The 24,126-nt window shown below is 36.3% G+C and overlaps 1 protein-coding gene across 5 annotated transcripts in view; it reads right to left on the bottom strand.

Moving 5' to 3' along the window:
• The window catches only part of POLR3B (RNA polymerase III subunit B), a 126,586-nt gene that overhangs the window by 87,259 nt on the left and 15,201 nt on the right, over positions 1–24,126 (bottom strand). For all 5 annotated transcript variants that reach the window (XM_079143077.1, XM_079143079.1, XM_079143078.1 and 2 more), the window contains 6 exons: positions 22,475–22,575; positions 18,260–18,351; positions 16,948–17,065; positions 15,120–15,228; positions 7,746–7,868; positions 2,398–2,517 (listed from right to left, as the gene is read on the bottom strand). In XM_079143077.1, the coding sequence (XP_078999203.1) occupies positions 2,398–2,517; positions 7,746–7,868; positions 15,120–15,228; positions 16,948–17,065; positions 18,260–18,351; positions 22,475–22,575 (663 nt within the window). The remainder of the gene's footprint in view (positions 1–2,397; positions 2,518–7,745; positions 7,869–15,119; positions 15,229–16,947; positions 17,066–18,259; positions 18,352–22,474; positions 22,576–24,126) is intronic.

Here is a 24,126-nt window from a genome sequence, read left to right as displayed (position 1 = left end):
CTGGGATTACAGGCGTGTGCCACCCAAACCAGCCAAGGATCTGATTTGCTACTTGCATTTGAATAAATATATAATTAAATCAAAATGTCCTGTATCACCTAAAGTTATCTTTTATACCACACTTAGGTTAATACTGTCCTAAATCATTCTGGAAAATGGTCTTTTTCCTGGTTCATCTAATGTGACTTCAACACATTATGTACAAATAAGCTTTTAAAATAGCAATTCAGTTTCAAATCTTTCTGATCATCCAAAAGAGTTTAAAATTCAGTTTAGACCCAGCTTCAATGTTAAGAATTTCCTAATTCTTTGAATTCAATCAAGGACACATGGCAGTTGAAGAGAATCAGAGATCTGCATTGTATGCTCACACAAGGTGTTTTGAGAATGTAATCAAATGGCCACTCTCCACTTTATTTTTTGGCTTTTAATTTTTTACAGACTGCATTTTGATTCATTGTACACAAATGGGGTACATAATTTCGTTTCTTAATGCAGATTATGTCATACCATTCGTGTAATCATACATGTACATAGGGCAATGATGTTTGTCTCATTCCACCATTTTTCATACCCCCCTCTATCTCATTTTCTTCCACATATTCTAAAGTTCCCCAATTATTCTCTCATTCCCCGCCCCTCCCAGCCCCATTATATATCATCCTCCACTTATCAGGGAAAACATTCGGCCTTTGGTTTTTTGGGCTTGGCTTATTTCACTTAGCATGATATTCTCCAATTCCATCCATTTATTTGCAAATGCCATAATACTATTTTTCTTTATGGTTGAATAGTATTCCATTGTGTATATATACCAGAGTTTCTTTGTCCATTCATCTGTTGAAGGGCATCTAGGTTGGTTCCACAATCTAGCTATTGTGAACTGAGCTGCTATAAACATTGATGTGGCTGTATTACTGTAGTTTGCTGATTTTAGGTCCTTTGGGTATAAACCGAGGGCCACTCTCCACTTTTACAGATCTCTTGATCTTCCAGTATTAAAATCAGTCCCTAAAGGTAGTCAGTCTGTAATCTGAATCAGATCATTCATAAAGGCACATATAGTAATGAATTTATAAAGAGTGGCACATATATTAAACGGGGAGGGAATGATTCTTGCCAACATGCCACATGCCAACACAGCTAGTCTCTGCTTAATAAGTTAATAAAAAAAAATACTATGTACTAGTTTAAAGGTCACGGGCCAGTCTTCTCTCTGATCACTAATTTGTGGGGTAATAAGGCAAATCATCCAGCTTGCTTGACCAAGAGTGGTCTCCTGTCCAAGCATATACCTTGGACTGAATGAAGAAGGCTAGATGATGTAAACTTTAACATTTAAGGTCTAGGAGATGAATTTGTCAGAAAAGCATTTTAAAAAGTATTTTATCCCACTCCATGGTATATACACAAAAGACTTAAAAATCTATGGTAACGCGGGCACATCAATGTATATAGCAGCTCCAATTCACAATAGCTAAGCAATGGAGCCAACCTAGGTGCCCTTCAACAGATGAATGGATGAAGAAAATGTGGTATATATACACAATTGAGTATTACTCGGCCATAAAGATGAATGAAATTATGGCATTTGCAGGTAAATGGACAGAATTAGAGACTACCATGCTAACTGAAATAAGCCAATCCCAAAAAACCAAAGACAAATGTTCTCTCTGATAGGCGGATGCTATCTCATATTAGGGGGCAGGGAAATAGAAGTTCACTGGATTAGACAAAGGGGAATGAAAGGAAGGAAGTGGGGATGGGAATAAGAAAGACAGTAGAATGAATTGGACATAATTTTGCTATGTTCTTACATGAATACATGACCAATGTGACTCCACATCATGTACAACCACAAAAATGGGTAGTTATACTCCATATATGTATGATATGTCAAAATACATTCTATTGTCATGTATAAAAAGAACAAAAATTTTTTAAAAAGTATCTATTATAGTGATGATTATACAATAATGTGAATATACTTTACACTTAAAAGAGTAAACCTCTGTATATTTTGCAATAATAAGTAAATATGTCAGAAAGGACTGTAAGCTTGTCTTATTTTAAAACCAGGTAAGACACCGAGCTATCCTTTGAAACCATGAAACTAGTAGCAGCGCTATGATCATATGAATATCAAGTAACTGGAAGATTGAAAGAACCACCACCAGACCACACACATCATAATGGCGAATGGGCAGCTGACATTCTGAATACAAACCACCTGCTGGTAGTGGGTGACTATTTCCAGTGGGGAAGCACAGTCCTTTTCAGAAGTCTCTCTTCAGGAATAGACTTTTAAATAGCAACAACTCCTAGTCACAGTTCTCTAGCAGACATTATCTAGCAGATTTCATTATCATCATTATTCACTGCAAAAGTGTTACTCACTGGCACATGGGTCAGGATGGTAGAAGCCAGGAGCTCTCTTGCTTCTTCTATTTTGGTTTTCTTTGGTCCACCTCCCCACATCCTTTGCCTTCTTACTTTATTTCCTATGTATTTTAATGCCTATAAAAAACAGATTATAGTGTTTAAATGTCATCACTAGAGATCATTAAGCACCTATATGCAAATATATTATAAGCAAAAAAATAGGCACCCCAGTTGTAGAAAAACCTGCAATAGTAATAAAAAAGTCAACACTTACCATGAATTAGTGACTAATTAGCTTAATACACTGCCTATTTACATCAGTTTCCTTTTTATTTTTTACACTGCTTTCTTCTATAAAATATATACATGATAGTTCCAGGAAATTCAGAAAATACAGATAAGGGGAAAAAAGTGTGTGTGTCTGCATGTGCACACAAGTGCATAAAGCAGCATTAATTCTCTACTCAGAGAGAAGCACAAGTAACGTTGTGGGATGGTACTTCTTCCCCTCCAAAAAAATTAAAAATCATATCATATAAGACGTCTATGTTGAAAGTTAAAACAAAAAAACATGCTAAGAGATAACAAAACCTAAATAAATTGAGGGTTACAACATTTTCATGGACTGGATTATTCAGTAGTGTTAAAATAGCTCACTGTTAAAATTTTTTCCAAAGTAACCAACAAATTCATAATTGCTAAATACTCCTGGCAGGCTTTTTAAAAAAACAAAAGTAGGTTGATTCTGCAGTTTTAGATTCTGCATACATGGAAATGCAAAGGGCCTGGAGTAGCAAAAAATGATACTAAGAAAGAAAAGTTAGGAGTATTTCTATTACCTGACTTTTTAACTGTAAGTAATCAAAACAGTGTGATACTGGCATAAGGATAAATAAAAGGAAGAGAATAAGAAGTCCAGAAATAAATCCATGCTCTATGATCAATTGATTTTTTACAAAAGTGCCAAAGCAATTCAATAAGGAAGGAAAAATGTTTCCAACAAATGGTGGTGAAATAACAAACTAACCATGAGGTAAAAAAAAATTAACCCTGACCTCTACTTCACCCCAAATGGAAAAATTAGTTTTAAATTAATTTTTAACTCCACACAAAAACTAAATCTATAAGCCCTCTAGATGAAAACAGAATATATTCCTGATCTCGTGCTAGGCAAAGAGTTTTTTAAACACAGTACAGAAAATAGTAACTGTAAATGACAAACAAGCTTCCTGATAATTTGATATTTTTCAAAATCAAACAGCACAGTGAGGAAAACAAATAAGGAAAAAATGAAATAATTGCAATACCTAAATCTGGTAAGGGATTTATACCCAAAATTTGTTTTTAAAAAAGATTCTGAAATTCATGACAAAAAGACAAATAGGTAAGGAAAATGAAAAAATGGTTTGCACACTTCATGAAGAAGAAATACTAGTGGTCAATACACAAAAAAGTGTTCATCATCAGTCATCGACAGGGAGACAACACTTAAAACCACAATGAACCTGACACAGAGGTACACACTGCAATCCCCACTACCTGGGAGGCTCAGGCAGGATGGCAAGCTTGGGGATACCCTCGGCAACTTAGCAAGACCAAGTCTCAAAATAAAAAATAAAAGCTGAGGATGTAGCTCAGTGGTAAGGCACCTCTGGGTTCAATACCTAGCACAGGAATAAAAAATAGTCACTCAATGAGATACCCCAACACACCCGCTAGGATGGCTAAAATTAACAACTGACAACACCAAATACCGGCAAGAAGCAGCAATTGAACCCTCCTACACACCGGTGGGAACACGAAGAGTCAGAATCATTCTGGAAGGTTTAGCAGTTCCAGCCTAATGAAAGCTCTACATACCTCTGCCCTGTGCTCCACCAACTCCACCCCTAAGTATTTATCCAAAGAAATGAAAACGTCCACACAGAGATTTGTTTACACCAACTTTATTCATAATAGCCAAAGATGGAAAACAAACAAACAAATATCGATACAAGGAACACAATAACTCATGGTGTAGTCACAGTGAGATGCCACTCAGCAACAGGAAGGATGAACAACGTGGATAAATGACATAAAAAGGAATAAAAAAAAAAAAAAACTTGGATGAATATCAGACAATATGCTCAGCAAAGAAAAAAGCTAAACACAATAGAAAATATGCTGCCTAATTCCATACATAAAGTTCTAGAAAAGGCAAAACTACTTTAAGGGGAAAATAAAAGAATAGTGGAAAACAAGTCAAGAGGGTATAAAGGTGAAACTGATCAGGAAAAGCACAGGAAGCTTTAGGGGGACACTGGAGATATTCTGTATCTTGTAAAATTACACTTAAGATTTGTCCACTTCAGGATGTACAAACTACTTTAAAAATAATGAATAACTAAAATAAATTAAGTTGGGGGTGGAGGCAGAGCAGTGGAGGAACAGGAGTGTCGCATGCTGACAGTGGGTGACGGACACCTGAGGGCTCCTAAGCTCTTCTACATACTTCACATTAAAGGCTTCCCATAATAAAGTGTTTAAAGAAGAGAATCATGTGGTTCTTATTATTTTGTAACAACAATGTACTCTTTTAAAACCTGGCTTTCAGTTGCTCAGAAGAAAGGGTTAACTTCCCTGATTCTTCATCCTGGAATCCTGCCTCACCTGCTTGGAAAATTCCCTCTTCAGGCATCAAAACCTAGCTGGGTATCACTTCCTCACTGAAGCCTTTTGAATCTCACTCTTCTTTCTCTGCTATTTTAATTCCTTGTACATAAAAAACTGAATATTTTCATTCATGTTCACATCACACTATATTTTAATTATCTACTTACATGTATATACTTCTAGACTCTGAGGGCGGAACTTTGTCATCTTTCTCTTTGACCCTCAATGACTAGTACAGTGCCTGACACAGAATGGGACTCCCTCTCCTGTGACAACATTGGGATAACAAATCAACAGTCTTCCTATTAAAAGGCCCCTTGGAGCATAATATAAACTAAGACCCTGAAAACACTTGCTGCAACGCTGTCCCAGTACATAGTAACTAAGTAACTGAATAAAGCAAGTCAGCAGTTGGTGGGAACCAAGAGTACACAGGGAGTTTGCTTTTCTCTAAACTGAGCAGTCTTCATTAAATTTTTGCCTTCTAATTCCTTTGGGGAAAAGGCTCATGATTCTTCGCTTTTGAGGAAGAAACAAAGGAACACAGAGGAACAGGGTGTTCCTTCTGATGGACTGGAAAGCCACCTTTCCCCTGGATACCTAATAACGCTGGAGGGTTGCATGTGAGGGTGACAGGAACAGCCCTACCTTTTCACAAACAGGCCAAAATGACATTTTCCCCCAAAAAGCAAAAATTAATTTCCTTCTTTACACCAGAGCCCTTGGCAACAATGATATAAAACATATATAACCACCACAGAGTGACAGCTTCACAAACAAAAGAAATGTCACAAAGACTTAAAAGGGAGGCATACAAGACAGATGATGACGAAACCTGCAGGTTTCGACCAATCCGTTAAAGTGCCAAGTCTTCAAAAGTTCCACTATACAGTGAAGCGCCCTTGCTAACTATTCATTTAGAACAGAACAAAACACTTAGGTTTCTATTAACTGCTGATGTATGTTCAATGATCGACCATTTCAGATTACTTGTGCCTCTGTACCTTTTATTGGTTACAAATAATGCATCTATGCCACAATCCAGCATGCAAAGTATAAACACTTTCAAAGTTACACTTTCTGTTCAGGGAAACATTTGTCTTTCTTATGTTAACTAATTATATAGTCCCTCCTTTTCACTGAATTGATTTAGTTAGTTGAAATTTTCTGTCAGTACCTACTTAACAGAAATAAATGTGTGAGTTTCCAATCCACTGTTTAGCCAATGCTCAAACAGCCTTACATGCTTAGGGCTATCTGACCAACATGACGATGTTTCCAATAAAATGCACACTAGATCTCTTTAAAGCCACTGGGGTGCCATTAAGGTAAATCACTCTTCAGGGCACTACTAACTTTAAAGAACAGTGAACCTCAAAAAACTGAACCAATTATTATTGTCCTCAGAGTAAGATTTGGTATTTTCTACTTCCTGGATGTTTTCTAATACTTCTCCTTCAGGTTCTTAGAACACCTATGAGTTATTTGTAACAAAGATCCATTCTTATAAATATTTCACTTTCAACAGAGGCTATGGACTCTTCTAATCCAAACAACTTTTCCTGGTGCTATTTGTCCAATTATTTGAATCAATTATTAACTAAATGCAGAAAAAGAGGAAAGCAGTGATGACATAATCCCTGCTGATTTGTGCTCTGGAATGATATATACTTACATAAGATGATTAATGTTCCCAAAGGTTTGGCTTAGTTTACAAAAATATCAACACTGATTTGATTTCAGAACACATACTAACAGATACAAGTGGGGATGTTGTGTCTACAAGCATCCTGGGTGACAAGGAAAAAGCAGTGTGGAACTTATGGCTTACTGTAAGCAACCCACAGAATAGACAATGTACATATGGACAAGTAAAAACTGTGACTGTGGTTCTATAATAAGGAACTCTTACCTCCCAGGAGTTGCAAGGAATGTTACCAGTGATTTATACTCAGTAAAGCACTTGACAAACCTGGAACTACAAATCCTAAATATGGCTTTTATGGTTCTCCCACATGGGAAGGAAGTACAATTATTTTTATTATGCTTAGCATACCTAGAGCTTCCTGTCGTCACCCTTAAGTCTTGTCCTAAAATTCCCTTGACCAGGAATGCCCAAGAAGGTCACTGAAGGCTCTAAGTGGTGAAAGGGACTACTTCTGGTCTGTCCTTTCTATGGAAAGCAGAAGGAAATTGAGGAGATGGGAAAAGGGTCACATAAAACTAGAGGCCTAAAGCAACTGGAAGAGAATGAAAGGGATATTAAGGGCAGGGTATATAGCTTAGTGGAAGAGCAACTACTTAGCATGTGTGAGGCCTGGATTACAGCCCCAGCAAAACACACACATACACACTAAGAAATGCATTTTAAAATCCTCTATACTAGAATTGCTATGGTTTTTTTTAAAAAAAAATTATCATTCTGGTAAATAAAGGAAAATATAGTATGGGTCATTTTATCAGAACAAAAGTCTCTTGGGATATGTCTCTCCTCTGAATTAAACACCACAGGCTGACAATTTGTCTAGGCAAACTCCCTCTTCAATCTCTAAAAACATGAGTCAAAGAAACTTCTCTACCACTCCTCCCATCTCCCTAACACCCTTCCCAAATCTATAACCCCAAAGGCCAAGGCATCTGAAGACTTATTGATGAACAACATTGAAGTTCCAGTTACAATTCACAGCAAAGGACATCATGAAAGGACACACCTGCATCTGTGTGAAAATCTGAGCTTTCTGGCACTCCTCCAAACTGGGCCCAAATGCAGCCATCACGTGTTCCTCTGTTCCAATCATCTGCACAATTTCCTGGTCACTCTCAACACCCATGGCCTAGGAAGGAAAGAAAAGATGGAAAGAGTGTTGGCTTTGTGTTAACTCACTGACATTTGCTTATGCTAATTTGGCATTGTTTGTGGGTATTACTTCTAAGCAAAAGCTAGCTCTTCCCTCAGAAACAGTGCCATCTGGCATTGGCAGCCATAGCCCAAGCTGCAAGAAGAACCTGAAACAGAAATTCTAATTAGGAAGAGGAAAACAAACATTCTCAAGCATCTTTTTCATGTGTATCACCTTCTAAAATTTTCACAGATTCTAAGTTTCTTCATGGAAACAGGACAGCAAGAGGTACAGCAGAGAGGACTGGTCACAATTACAAAGGCAAACTGAAAAGAAAAACAGTCACAGGATAGTGAACCTTGAAATGTCCACTGCTGAAAATTAGCAGGAACCCAATTAGTTTTGTCACAGAATTAATTTTTTTAAGTATCATCAAATCATTCATATTCAGGCAAAAAGAATTTTCCTAACAGATGCAGATGTTTTACTTCAGTATTCTAGAGATATCAAACCATAGTTCGTGCAGGTTTTAAAAGAGATGTTTAAAAACTAACCACACTCTTAACGGGTTGAAGAAATCCACTTCAGTGTTTCAAGGTGGCAGCAGCTATACAGGTCTCTGTAGATCCCATACGGTCCTAGAGCTCACTTCACACAGTCGCCTGAACTTGGCCATGGTGAGAAAAAGCATAATCCCACAAAACCTTTCTTGGCAGAGTAATAATTGGCCTCTTAAAAGTTAGGGGGAAAATTATGTTTCCATTAAAATTCATCCTTTAGCTTTGCAGAAGAGACAGAACCAGAAGATAATTGTCCAGTCAAATTTTGACTATCTAATTCTCAGTTCTCCTCCACACAAAGGAGAGGAGAGAGAAAGGGAAACTGAATCCCACCTCCTAATGCAGAACAGCCAGGGCACTACCCTGAGTACAAATGAAAAGGCATTCATCTAACAGCCCTGAGGTTGGAGGTGACTGTCCTGACAGAGCACAAGCTGAAGACAGACACCCCAACTGCCAGAGTCACACACCCTCTCCCACCCCAGTGTTTTCATTTCATCTTCAGATGTCAACTTACTGAAAATTCTGAAGATCTGGGGGAATGCTAAATTGATATGTGGAAACAGCACATACAACTCTGGAGTTCTGGGTATAAGAGGCATGTTACTTCCTCCTTGCTCTAGTTGCCACATCAAGAAGACAATCCAGCAGTCTATGGGAAGGGTCAGCAGGGAGGGACCACAGTTTATTACCAGAAGACAATAAGACTGAGGCTTTCTACCAACTGGCCTGTCCATGAGCCCAAGGGAAGCAGTTCAGTTCAGTTACAGGTGGCTGTGGCTAGGCTGATCAGAACTACCAGCAGGAATCCCCAGATTCCTGACCAACAGAAACTGCAATAATTACAAAGCACAAACAACTACTATAACAACTTCTGGAATTAAATGTCCTCTTTGAATTTTTAAAAAATTTTAAATAAACAACTTGATTTGTTAAATTATTTGTTTTATAAACAAAGAAATTTTCAGGACATAGTTTTTTTATACTTTATAATTTGTGTGTATTTTAACTTCTGATTAGATATGAAGTATTTATTCAAACTGAAACTAGAGATAAACATCACTATTTGAAAATAACACCAACTTCATAAAATAGTAGTCTTTCATGTTAAGGACAGCAATTCTAAAAAATGATCAATTCTATTTTTAAACAAAAACTAGGTTATTCTTAGCTCAAGCACAATGAGTTGAATCTATTCTGATGGTAACAGAATCATCTATACTTTGTCCTCAGTCTGCAAGTAGCCAGTCACAAATGTTAGAAAAGACTTTTTCTCTATGAAAACCTTCATAGAAGTTAATTTTTACTTGTCCATCTCTCAATGTTTGAAGGGTTTCAATGAAATTCAAATATAAGAAAAACAATGCTAAAACTAACTATCTGTGGTAGAATCCATTCATGTTTCTCTAAAATCTCTGCTATAAAACTTAACGAATGCACTTCACTTCTAAGAAGAAAGCCCCCAAATGAACATACCTATACAGGATAAAGACATGCAAAATGACGCAGCAAGAAAAGGTCTGAGGCAGAAACAGAATCTTGAATTGAAACGGCAAGAGCTTTCTGGATTAGCCCTTTCTTTAGGTGTATTAACATCTAAATCATGTAAACTGAAAGCCACCTTAGCCATTTTTATTTCAATAATATCCAAGTTAAAAAAAAAAACAAAACTTAAATTTGTTTGCCTACTTCGGTGTTCAATAATAATGGAAAAAACCCCCACCTTTCTCATTTGATATTTGGATTGCCACTTCAAATTGTCCTGATGTTAAATCAAAGCAGTAATTTTGTAACTGCATAAAATTCTCAAGTGGCACACCATGGACCTACACAGACTTCTTAGCCCTTCCGACTATGTCTAAGCCGTGAAACAAAGGTACACAGTGCTCAGGGAAGGTGACAGCACATATGGGGAAACCACATTACTGCCTAAGCCTTCCCACAATGGACCAAAGCCTTCCTGTATCAACTCACTGAACTTCAGGGGCAATAACTCAGTCAAGTTATCATCAAAAGCGCTCCAACTCCAAAGACCGAACAGACTTCGTAACTATTTAGCCTTCAGTAGTCAGCTACAAATAAATGACACATTGCTATGGAAACGAACAAAATGCCCAAACGTTCTGCCTGACAGACGTAATTTAGACATGTGAAAACTACCTTTATATGGAACTCTTTGTACTCTAGATAACCTGAAATCATTCCCACTAAACTAATAACTCAAAAGTAAAGGCTATGTAATAACCTTATGAAAAAATAGCAGAGACTGTGTTTCATCAGAAGGTCAACCAGTCTAGCTACCAGCAATAACGCTGAACAAAATAGGGGGAGGTGCTCTTTTAAAACTGGCATGAAGTCCTCTTCTTGGATATCCTCAGATATCCAAAGTCAGGGGGAAAAAAAAAGAACACTAATGAACAGAAAGAGAATGACATGCACACTAATGAAGATTCATTGAAATTATTATGTGAAAGTAGGAAAGGGGAGAACTTCTTAAAATATCTACTATTCAGAAATCTCTAATTTTTCTTTAAAGTATCTAAAGTCCACCTATTATTAGAGAAGTCCTAGCAGATAATAAAACTGTGATGGCCCTCTTTAATTATACAGTCATTTCAACTCAAAGGTGAAATATTTTCATGCAAGTTGTTTTCCAGGAAATAATGCTCACTATCCCTCAAATTGGATCCTCTTCTCCACAAAAACTTTCCTACAGATGCCACCATAATACAACTGCCCAATGCTTGGGAGTAGAAAATGGAAAGTGGGGAAGATTCATGAGCAGGAAAACCTTTGCGGTGATTCCAGTCCATAAATAAGTCTGATCTAGGTCTTAAAAGCTTTATCTGTCATATTCAGACTCAGCATGGAATCTGGAAACCCTGCTGTTTCTGTCACTTTTAGCCAATTGTTGGTTACAATCAACAACCATCAAGTCCTAATGACTGTCAAGGTCTGTGTTAGGGCCACACAACACAAAAAGAGAAATGATGTGCCTTTTCTGGCGTCCCAGTTTATTTTTCTCAGCTCCTGACAGAAAGTGGACAGGAAGAAACAAGGAAAGAGTGCTCTTTTCAAGCACTCAGTTTTCAAAAAATACATGATCTCACCTGGGCTTCACAATCACTCAGGAGGTGGAGGTGAAGTCTCCCTTTACAGATGAGTTGTCCAGGACACAAAGGGACTAGGAAGTCTGCCCAAGGTCACATAGATAGAAAGTGAAGAAGCTGGGATTTAACCTAGATCTGTCTGCATCTAAGCAGTCTAATACTCTATGCTGCCTCCCAGCTGGAGAAGTCTAAACAGTGGTTAACAACAAATTCCCATTCATTCACTAAACACCCCTAGAGTGAAAGAGACCAAAAAAGTGACTATTTCTAACGAAAATATTTAGTTCATTTACATGAACTAACATTTAAAAAATTTTAAGTTTCATGTACTATTAAGATTGTTAACAGACATATCTCTGGAAAAAAATTAGCAATGTGTACTAAGCATTAAAAAAAGATACATTTCCACTTACAGGACTAAAGTCTTACAAAATATCAGCAATGTGCACAAACATGTATGCATAAGAAGAGCCATCCCAGGGCTATGTATAAGTATGAAAACACTTGAGGGGAAAAAAATGATATCTAAATGTCCCACTATAGGAAACTGGTAAAATAAATTATACCATATGTGCAACTTCTACCTAATACTTATTAAAAATGATAATGCATATTCATGTTTATAGACATGGGAAACTTCACAATTCATTTTTTTTTTAAATTGTGTGTATATTACAAAAATCACAGGGAAAAGGTCTGGAAACAATTTAAAAATGTAGCTATACTTTTCAGCAGCTGTCTTAAATTTTTACAACATAAGAACTGTTTTGTAATCAGCAAGGGAAACTACTACTTACATAATTATGCTAACTTACAACCACATTCTTAAAAGGACTTAAGTTGGCTATATACAGGTAAACATTTATAATATCTGTATGTATTACATTTGTAAATATTTACAATATTGTATGTATTTACAATATAAATATTAAATTTGACAGAAGAAACTGACCTATTAAACATTTGTCACCTAGTCAAAAAAAGTACTTAATAAATTTTTTTCTGATTTCTCTACATACATGCTGCTCCTTACACATTTTATACATCAGTAGTATAAGAGTATATGCATTACATTTAATTTAAAATTTCTGGTCTAAAGAAAGCAGTCCTATCCACCTTTGAGCATTTAAAACTTTCAAAAATGCCCTCTGGATGCATGGGGCCATATTGCCCTCTGCTGGAGATGTGATGCTACACTGTTAGATAAAATTTTCTTTATCCATCACAATGTACAAAAGACACTGTGTCTGGTACTATGGGATCCCTACAAGCAAAGCCAAAATGCCTTCTGTGCTTCAAAAATAAAAATTTCAAAGAAAGAAAATAAAAAGTATATATATTTAAGAATTCTCTCTGGACCCTGATATAACTGTCCTGTTATTATGATTATCATTATCATTATTCCAAAAAGAAAATAAATGGTTCTACCTCATTGATAGAACTCAAAAGCACATTAAACTATATTAAGTATAGAGAAAATTTCCTAGAACTTCCTTCACATAATTGCATTTTTTTGGTTCTAGGGATTTAAACCAGGGGGGCTTTACCACTGAGCTATATCCTCAGACCTTTTCATTTTTTTATTTTGAGACACAATCTAAGTTGCTTAGGGCCTTGCTAAATTGCTGAGGCTGGCCTTGAACTTGTGATCCTCCTGTCTCAGTCTCCTGGATCTCTGAGATTACAAGCATGTGCCACCATGCCCGCCACATAATTGCATTTAGATGTCTCCTGCGTTAGAGAACCTGACTTGTCACTATTCCTTCAATAACTATGAACCATCCGGGCAAACTCTTCTAAACCCCCAATCACCAACCTGACCTGAAGAAGTCTGACTTCCTCCTGACTCTATGCTCTGTCACCCAATGCACCTTTGACAGTAAAGGCTCAATCCCCTCTTTCTTACTCCTTTGGGGATTATATCCAATGATTTTCCTTTTTCACCAATTTAGTTAGTTCTAACCTCAGAGGATATCTTGTTGTTTCTCACTGTGACCCAAAAGATATGTCCACTATCATAACTACCAAACAGAAGCATTAATTCTAAAGTGAAAATGATGACAAATGAATATTATCAATTTTTAAATTTACATGAAGTATCCAGGATCTTCTCAAATAATCTGAGCTCTCTATTTCAATTGAGTTAGTCATCAAGATTTCATTTTATGCCCAAGCAACAGTCCATTATCTTTATCCATGGAGATTCCATTGAGAAAGTTGCTGAATTGTACTTAATTAGCACATTGGACTCTTGCTCCTGAAGGAAATATAGGGTTAGGTTCCTGCAAGACTGCAAGAACATGTTTCTCAACTGATCAATACAGAATATCAATTGATGTGTGTTTTTGTTTAAAAACATCATACTTAATGCATATTGTTAACACACTGACAAGGAACTCAAAGCTAAAAGTGCCGTATCTCACATCCAACTACGTTTAACACACATATTTTCTCCATTAGTGCTTAGGAACATTAGCAACACTTTCAGCATCATACTTGGAAGTCATCTTATACAGCATAACCACGAGCAAAAATACAAAAACATGGCACTAAGTGCACTGCAAAGAGCTGAAACAAGAAAGTGGAACATTTCCTTCTTCACCTTGGCAAGAACATGTGCATTGGATGACTCAAATCGCTTGCTGTTCTATGCATGCACATATCCATGAGTAACAACAGACGCACCACCAGTACTGATTGTGAAGCTACACATTTTAGCAAATATGTGAATTCACAAACATGGAACTCTTGAAAACTGAGGACCAACTGTATCACTGTTCTTTTGTTTTTCTTAATGATTAATACTACAATTTAACTGTTCATAGATATCTCAGAGCAGGTTAAATGGACCATTTTGCAACTATCTGAGAAGATTATGCCATTTAAACATTATTTCTATTGTAAGTATATTTTGGGTTCTAAGACAACAATTTACAAATAAGCTAGAAAAAAACTAATTATAGAATGAAGGTTGGTGTTTATGCAAAAATTCACAAGAATCTAGAAGCCTAAGAGGGGGGAAAAAAAAAAAAAAAAGAAAAAAAAAAAAAACAAAAAACTGGGCCCATAGTCTTTTTTTAAAATTTGAAACAGGGTCTCCTTGCGATACACACACTGGCCTTGAGCTTGTGAGCCTCCTGCCTCAGTCTCCCAAGCAGCCCGGACTCCAGGTATGTACCACTGTGTCTAGTTTCATGCTCTTTGACCTAGAAAACTCCATTGCTGGGAATTTAGATATCTTTGCTCATGTATGACATGATATTACTGCAGTTGTGTAATAACAAGAGATGTATATGTCCACTGAATGAGAACTGGTTAAATAAATTATGTTACCCACATTAAAAAAAAATTAAGTTAGAAAAAAGAGCTAAATGTAAAACAATATGCACTGTAGATTTTTAAAATGATATATGAAGCTCAGTCTTACTTTCAATTTAAGATGAATCATATGACCATCAGATTATCTATACCACAAACCCCTCTACTCCTAGAATTCCTTACCTTCCAAACTTCTATTTAGCTATGAAAATAGAGAAAAAATTCTTTTTAGTTTTCAGAAGAGGGGGCAGTCTTACCTTAAATATGATGACAATGGGTATATCCTCGGACAAAGTGTTATGCCTCAGGTAAAACCGCCCCTGCTTCACAGCCATGTTGGTCCTACTTTTCTTCTCATGGGTGGAGCTGGACATAAACACAGGTTGGTTACACCACATCCTCACTAACATCAACTGCAACAGTAATGAGCGTCCATCAGCCAGGTTTAATCTGAAAACACTACGATTCTTTTTTTCTTTCCTTTTTTTTTTTTTTTGGTGGTGGAACAGGGGATTGGGAAAAACAAAACTGTTTCTTTAGCTTTGAGATTAGGGTAGAAACTTCATGGGTAAATCAGTGACGATCGCCTTCTGACCTACTTCACTTTAACTTCAGCTGACTTACTTTATCCACTGGAGGGCATATATTCAATACCAATTTTATGTACTAAAGAGACAAAAAACTAAAAATGGGCTTAGACCATACAGAAAAGCTACAAGTAGAAATAAGAGGAAATACATGGGCTTTAAATTAATACTCCAATAAGACTTATCCACATTCCTGAAGCCAAAAAAAAGGTCAAAAAAAACAAACCAAAAAACCCAACCCTAAGAATTTTCCTTCTAGTACTACGCTGGTTAGTTTTAAAATTCTTAATGAAGTTCTGTTCAAGCTCTATTGAACCACAAAAGTAACACATACTCATCACCTACAACATACTATGCACCACGACCCACTCTGCATATATGAGCTCTAATCTTCTACATAATAACTTATTTAGAAGTGCTTTCTCTAAATCACATAGAAGGAAACCAAGACAATCTAAGAAACTGCCCACTCCAGTATCAGTCAGAAATGCGCCTTTGGGATTCAAATTCAGACTGGCTCCAAATCTGTGTACAGTAGAAAGATAAAGGTTGTAGAATTATTACATCTGGATTCAATTGCTGACTACTTCCAATAATCAAGGTGAGCTCAGGGCTTGTTACTCAGCTATAAAATGGAGATGATACCACTTAATCTTAAAGGACTGCAGTGACAATTAAATAAAACACATAAAGTACCTAGGACACTGCCTGGCTCCTAGTAAGTGGTCAATACACTATCATTACCGTTAGCTGCCTTTCTATCAGAAAGAAAAGTGAAGACATGAATAAACCACAGAAAAGAGGTTACAGAAATGATTTAAGGCATGCTGTTGTAGAAAATAAGTACACTGTGAACGAGGTTGGTCTACAAAATTAGGTTTATGATTCACTAGACACTAAACATAAAATGGCCTCTGCTTATAACAATGTAGGAATATAAATGTACATGGTCAGAATGAAAAGGATCAAGAAAAACTGGAGTACTTCTGTTGTTTTATACAAATTTCTTTCATGCTCTAAATTAATAGAAAATCCAACTTAAATAAAATAGTCAGCTTTCAAATAATATCTCACATTCTCATCATTGACATTTTAAAATCAACATCCTAGTTGGGTTACACACCTGTAATTCCAGTGACTCAGAAGGCTGAGTCACTGGAATTACAGAAGGATGGCAAATTCAAGACCAGCCTCAGCAACTTAGCAAGGCACTAAGTAACTTAGCAAGACACTGTCTCAAAATAAAAAGTAAGTAAATAAAATAAAAAGTGCTGGGGATGTGGCTCAGTGGTTGAGCACACCTGGGTTCAACCCCAGTATCCAAAACATAAAATCAATACTCTATAATTACAGAGTTACACAATAAAGTGAATGATAATTTAAAAATCACAATACCTGTTACTGAGAGAAATACTGACAGCCTCCATATAGGATGACAGCCACCTGGTATTTAGGAATTATCAACATACTTGAACAGAACTATCTCAGCTTCCCATACCTGGTAACGGAAGCTCCCACGGCCCCTTTCCTATCCGCCTCCACAATGATTCTGTTCTTCGATAGCTGCTCTTGGATAAGAATGACTTTTTCAACTCCTTTAACAATGAAGTAGCCACCTGCCCAGAGGAAACAAGGAAAGTTTTACCACCTCTTCCTCAGCTAGTGTGGCTGAATAGTAGTGGGAGCTCCTGACTAGAGATCGCCTCTCCAGTGCTCTGTGGCACAGGTGACCACTTAACCAGAAGGGGCTGCCGATACTGTTTTACGCTGGACCGATGACAGTGTCAGCACATGACTTCATACAGACGATTCACAAGATGATACCCTTCTTAAGGACACAGGATATCGCTTATTGTTGTCTACATTACCAACCTCTGACATATGGAGCAGGTAAATGAAAAAGGAAATCCTTTAAATTATCTTCAGACTCCTTAAGCACAGAAGTAACAAAGTCTTCAACATAAACTGAACTTTGTTCCAATTTTTCTAACAAATCAGTGATTATAGTAGATGAAGATCAGATTTACTAGATAATATCTTAGACAAACTCATAATATTATACTTTAGTTTTCTGCACACAATTCAGAGTAGATTGAGTAAAACTTCATTTCACCTGCAGATATAAGTAAAACAAGACAGTACATTTGACTTCTGGAACACTTTGTTAGTCTAGTAAAACCATGTTCTTCCCAAACCTTCTAGGATTCCAAATCAATGCAACTCTATGGGAATTAAAGTGACTATAAATTAAAATAAGTCCGTGTGAAATGTGAGCTAAGGTATTAAGACAACTTTCTCTTAAGTGTTCCGTTTGAAACTTCACCAAAGAAATTGCCTAAAAATAAGTACAAAATATAATTTTAAAAAATTTAAACAACAACAAAAAAGACTTCCAACTTTTTCCTCCTCTGTAGTATTTAAAACAGCTTAAAGTGAGCCACTGGAATCTTTTCCGACCAGCCTACACAAGTAATATAGGGAAATTATTCTTGAATTTTAAGTATCCCCAAAGAAAACACGGAGCACAGGTAGAAAGCAAAGACTAATGAACAATGGCATTGAGTCAGAAGTTGGGGTATTAAAATTTTAAATCTAAAACAAAAGAGGGAAAGGTATATTTTTAGAAATATAGACTAAGAGAATAAAGTTGGAGTCAATTTTCCAGATGTTTTGTGAACATGATTTTATACAATATGTTCACTGTAAGGCAGAAAGACTGATCTTGTTTCAAGGAAAATGTTAAACAACAGCTACAGCAGAACAAAGAAAAAGAAAAACGAAAGAGGGTAAATTCAAGGTATTACACATACCTGGGTCTAATGGACATTCATTCAGTTTGGCAAATTCTGCTGGTGTTTTCCCTGTAAGAACACAATTTGAACTTCGAAGCATTATGGGCATCCTATTTAAAATAAAACGAAAGAAAATATCATGTTCAGATTGTCACTGGCAAAAGTTGCGAAAAATACAAAATGTGCACACGTCCCTAAGCATTCTGCATTTCTGTGCACTATGTTAGAGAAGGCAGAGGAAATAATATCATACATGAAAGAGTCACAGGAAATGAAGGATTTTCTCAGGACACTACTTTTCTACCACAGAAAATAAAACCTCAAACACTTGGCTTAAATTGAGCATACTGGTGTTAGTAAAAGTCAGAAATGACAGCGACTCCTCACTCACAAGAACAGTGACTATAAGTAGTTACTCAGAATAACACTATCAGTAGTTACTCAGAATATTAAATATAAGGACAACAGACTATCAAAACTAACTAGGTGCTTTCAAAAAAATTAAAACATCTTAGCATTACTGAGTTTCATCATTCATCTAAAACTCTAGGAATAGGATGACTAATAATAGATTTGACACATATGAATACAAAAATTACTGAATTAGAAAGAGAAATTATCAAGAATGTATTTCAGAAAGATTAAGAGATGGAAGACAAGAAGGGGAGTTTTAGAGTCAGGGGAGAACAAAGAAGGTCTAACATGCATCTAGTCAGACTTCTAGTTGGAGGGGGTCTGATTCAAGAGAAAACACAGAAACCATAAATCCTCACAATACATCAAACAAGACTTAAAACCCAGGCAGAAGAAAAGGCAGGTTACTACAATGGAAGGCTGATTAGACTGACAGGTGACTTCACAACAATGATTAAAAAGTGACAGTAAAGGAATACATTCAAAGTACTGAGGGATGTAATCTAAACTTGGTCATTCTTTTAAGTCATCATCTTTGGAAGATGGAAAATAAACTCTGAAAGAAAGTTCGACAAAAAAATGTATCGGGAACAAAGAAAATACAAAATAATGTATACAGATATAAATGAATATTAACATTGTAAGAACAATAATTTCTAATTTAGGGGTTTAAAAAAAAACAAAACCAGATAGAAATAAAAGTTGGCATATCAAAAGCATGTAAAGTCAAGACTGATTTGATCCAAGTAGAAGTTTTCTAAGATTTTTGTTCTTTCCAGGAGAATAAAGGAGATTATTTTCAAACTTTATTAAGTACACATTTCAAAATTTCTAAGGTGAACAAAAACAACAAGAAATACTGTATATCAATTTTTAATTAGTTGGGGAACAGTAAGTAAAACACCATTTATTCACCCAAAAGAGAAAAGGGGGAAAAAAACAGAAACATAATGAAAAGTTTAACAGATTTAAAGTGCAGAATAAGTTGATAAAAATATATCCAAATACATACGTACTTATATACCTGTGCATATATATACATATGTACATAGAGTAAATATAAACTCTCAAGACAAATTGTTTTAAAAAACCTAGATATATGCATCTTACTTCAAGTAAACCAAAAACCTGAGAACATATAAAAGATTAAAATGAAATTTTTAGAAAACGATTTAATAGGAAAATGACTAAAAAAAGTAGATATGGCTATAATAAGATTAAATAAAATTAAAGGGAAAAATATGGTAAGAGATAAAGAAAATTACACAAAAACACAGGGAGGAATGGAGAAATCCAACATCACAGTGGGAGATTTTAACATACTTCTCTATCCTAATAATGATAAAATAAACAAAAATAATAAAAATACATAACATCTAAACAACACAATTAACAAGCTTGATCTAAAAGAAAAACAGACAATGGCACAAAACAACTAGAGAATAACCTGTTTCCAAACACACACAAACCATTTATGGAAAAAGACTTTCAAGCCCTTCAAAAGAAGAATGGATAAAGAAATTGTGGTACATATACATAATGGAATATTACTCAGCTTTAAAGAAGAATGAAATTATGGCATTTGCAAGTAAATGGATGGAACTAGAGAATATCATGCTAAGTGAAAGTAAGCCAACCCCCCAAAACCAAAGGTCAAATGTGTTCTCTGACAAGTGGCTACTGATCCATAGTGGCAGGTGGGGGGTTAGGAAAAAATGAAGGACCTTTGGATTGTACAGAGAGGAGTAAGGGGAGGGGAGAGATGGTGGGGGTATAAAGGACAGTAGAATGAGATAGACATCATTACCCTATATACATGTATGATTACATTACTGGTGTGACTCGGCACCATGTACAAGAGAATGAGAAGTTATGCTCCATTCCTGTACAGTGTGTCAAAATACATTCTACTGTCATGTAAAACTAATTAGAACAAATTTTAAAAATGAAAAAAAAAAAAAAAAAAACTGGACATAAAGCACCAATTTGGAAATTTAAAACATATTCTAAGTAACTAATTGGTTAAAAAGAAATCGTAATGGTAAGAAAATGAAAATAATATTCTATAAAAAAAATCAAGGCACTGATTAAAGTCATAAAATATGAAATAAAGATGAGAATATTAAATTTACCACGTAACCAAAAGAATTAAAAACAGCAGCAAAATGAGGAGGAATGGAGAAACTTGATGACAAAGGTAAGCACAGCCACATCTTCCATGTTAGGAGTCAATAAATACTCTCTCAAGTTGATGTAGGAAATAAAGAACTTATAGATTTAGAGGTGTAGCAACCACCAGAAGAAACAACTGCAAAAGCTAAGTTAGGAGTGGGACTAGGTCAAGATTTAACTGGTTCACACTGATCAACAGTCCTGCTAAAACACAGATTAACATTTTAATATCCATATTTATTTTCCTAACTGAAGAATGAAGTCAGAAATGATACAGACATATTGCACTGACTTTGACAACATATCCAATAGTACATAAGAACATCTGATGCAGAACATTCACCTTGAAAGAAAGCATGAGGACAATGTTATGGTTTGCATGTGAGGTGTCCCCCAAAAACTCACATGTGAGACAGTGCAAGAAGGTTCAGAGGAGAAATGATTGGGCTATAAAAGTCTTAACCCAATCAGTGATTTAATCCCGATAGGGATTAACTGAGTGGTAAGTGAAGTGGCAGAGTGTGGCTGGAGAAGGCGGGAATTGCGGCGTGACTTTGGGTATATATTTGTATCTGGCCAGTGGAGTCTCTCTGCTTCCTGATCATGGTGTGAGCTGGTTCCCTCTGCCACACTCTAGAAGAGTAGAACCATGAAGTTCTTCCACAACTCAGGGCCTAAGGAATGGAACCAGCTGTCCATGGACTGAGACTCTAAAATCATGAGCTCCTAAATAAATCTTTCCTCCTTTACAACTGTTCTGGTCGGGTCCTTCAGTCATAGCAGCAAAAAACTGACTACAACTACAGGGTTTGTTAAGGACTTCCCTGTCACAGGACTCGCCCTGGTGCTCTTATTACTGATGCCCGCCTTCCCTGGAAGCTACAAGTGAATGTATGTAGACACAGGGGCTGACTTTTTTATGTTCTTTTCACCTGAGAACCCAGCATGACAAGTGACAGGCAATTGGTACATTCTTTGTTGAACAAATGGATGTTTATGAAGCTCTTAGCACTTCTGAGGAGGGAAAAACACTTGAATAGAAATTATGTGGACTAAGTTTAAAGTCTAATATTATTAAACTCACAACAATGTGGATTTCGTTCATTTCTACAAGAGAATCAATACATTTTCCTAATTAGAAAAAGTAGATTTCCAAAATGGTAGCTGATGATCTCTCTTATTATTATTTCCAAACTTGTTCTGGGCAAATAAGTGACTTCTCCTTTAAATACTTCTACATGGTAGAAAGTTAAATTTACAGAAAAACTAAATTTAAATCTACACAGGATCCACCAAGATGATCAGCCCAAGAGAGTTCAGTGAAATGCTATCTTATCTAATGTTCCCTGACAGTTGGGGTTAAAGGAGGAAAGGGAAGCGTTTTCCTCAACTTTACTCAAAAAGTTCCACAACTCAGCTTGGCATTTCTCTACATGTCTTACAAGTGTTGGCTCATCAGATCCACAGAACAACCCCATAAATAGGTACCATTTCCTACATATTTCAGATGAGGAAATAAAGCAAAAACAAAAAAACAAAAAACAAAACAAAACACACACGCACACACACACTTCACAACCTGCTCAAGGTCATATCATGGGGCTGGAATTGAGGTAGTGTGGCTGCAATATGGGATTCATTTCTTACCTGCCAATGGGCAAGGCATTTCGGATGATCCTTTGGCTGCCCCGGGTGTACTCAATATCCACCGTAATGGGGGCAGAATAGGTCATGTCCCTCAAACGGCACTGGAAAATAGAATCAGAGAATTACTGTTCCTCCTTTCTGAAAAAGAATGGGTTCTGACCTCTTCAGAATTCTAACCCTAGTAGCACTGTGGCCCTCAGTGAACTCTGATCTTTCACTAAGCTGTTCAACGTGCTGCCTTAGAGAACAGAGTTATCAGCATACTTTTTCTGTGAGGTGGATGGAATCATGTATGTTTTGTTTTGTTTTGTTTTGTGGTGCTAGGGACTGAACCCAGGCTCACACATGCTACTCAAGAGCTGTTGCTCTGAGCCATAGTCCCTGTCCTGACATCATGCATTGATCCAGATGTTGCAACAGCATCCCTGGTTCTGCCAGCCCAGAGATGAAACAATAAGTCTGGTACTGATTTTCTTCTCACTGATCTGGAGTTATCACCAGCCTGCTCCTGTATCATCATGCAGTGATTGTTCCTTACAAAGTAAATCCATGGAAAGTAATCGATGTGACTGGATGTACTGTTTGAAACAGTTCACAACCAGTAAATATAGTGCGAACAATATATAAACACACGCATACAAATTTAAACCATATTTAAATATTCTCCAAATACACTAACTCCTTACCAAGAGATATGTTATGCACAAATCACTCACTGAACCATTCTAATAATTCTGGAACCATCTGTGGGATTTTAGATACTGCTTCCCTATGCTTTTTATTTTGACAGGTCAGTGACAAGCTACATGATGTCTTGTCTGAGCCATGACCAGACGTAAGGAAACCACATCCAAATCTGATGACTTCTCTGTTATACTGATGGTTGTAGTTTCAAAAAGAGAATTTCTCTTGAGTATCAACCATATCATTCATGATGCTAAATCCTCTCTCTGGCTTCTACTAAACAAAATGTAGTTAGATTTAAACTTACAGCTTTTACAACAGTGTTTGAGACTTTTAAATATTAGTATTTCTATGACTGAAATTGTTTATATAGTTATAGTAACTAGGTCAAGCCTCCTGCTTCAGGTCAGACCAACGGCAGTTTGGTTTCATGTGTTTCATTATTTTAATCTCTCCATAGAAGTGAGGAAAGATATTGTATCTCACTTCTTTTTTCAATATTTAGGCACAGAATAAATGTTCAATAAATGCTTGGTGTCTATATAAGACCAAAATTTGCCAATACAGAATGTCTGGTTACTTGATCATACTATCTAATATTGCTTAGACAATCATGCTGAACACCTTATTTGTTCTTTAATAAAGATCCCTGTACTATATTTCCCAATTGCTATTTTAGTTTTACTTGAATACAAACCAGATGAATCTACAAAGTTCATATTCTTTCCAAAATCATTTCCTAATAATGGATCCTAAATGGAGGAATCTGAAGAGAAATCTAGAGAATATTGAAAGTCAGTAAATGGGCCTGCCTTTCTATAAGTCCTTGTCTCAGTCCTATTAAAGCCACTGTATTTCAATTTTCTTCTCATGGATCTCTCCTGTAAGACTACGAGTTCCTAGATCTTGGTCTCTTCTGCCTATCACAACGCCTGGCCGACTTTCAAAGGAGTGCCAGGTGAGGGACC

This window comes from Sciurus vulgaris (assembly GCF_902686455.1).
Source record: "Sciurus vulgaris genome assembly, chromosome: 5".
Classification (NCBI taxonomy): Eukaryota; Metazoa; Chordata; class Mammalia; order Rodentia; family Sciuridae; genus Sciurus; species Sciurus vulgaris.
The sequence above is the reverse complement of the archived record's forward strand: the minus strand, read 5'-3'. Positions and strand labels throughout refer to the sequence as shown.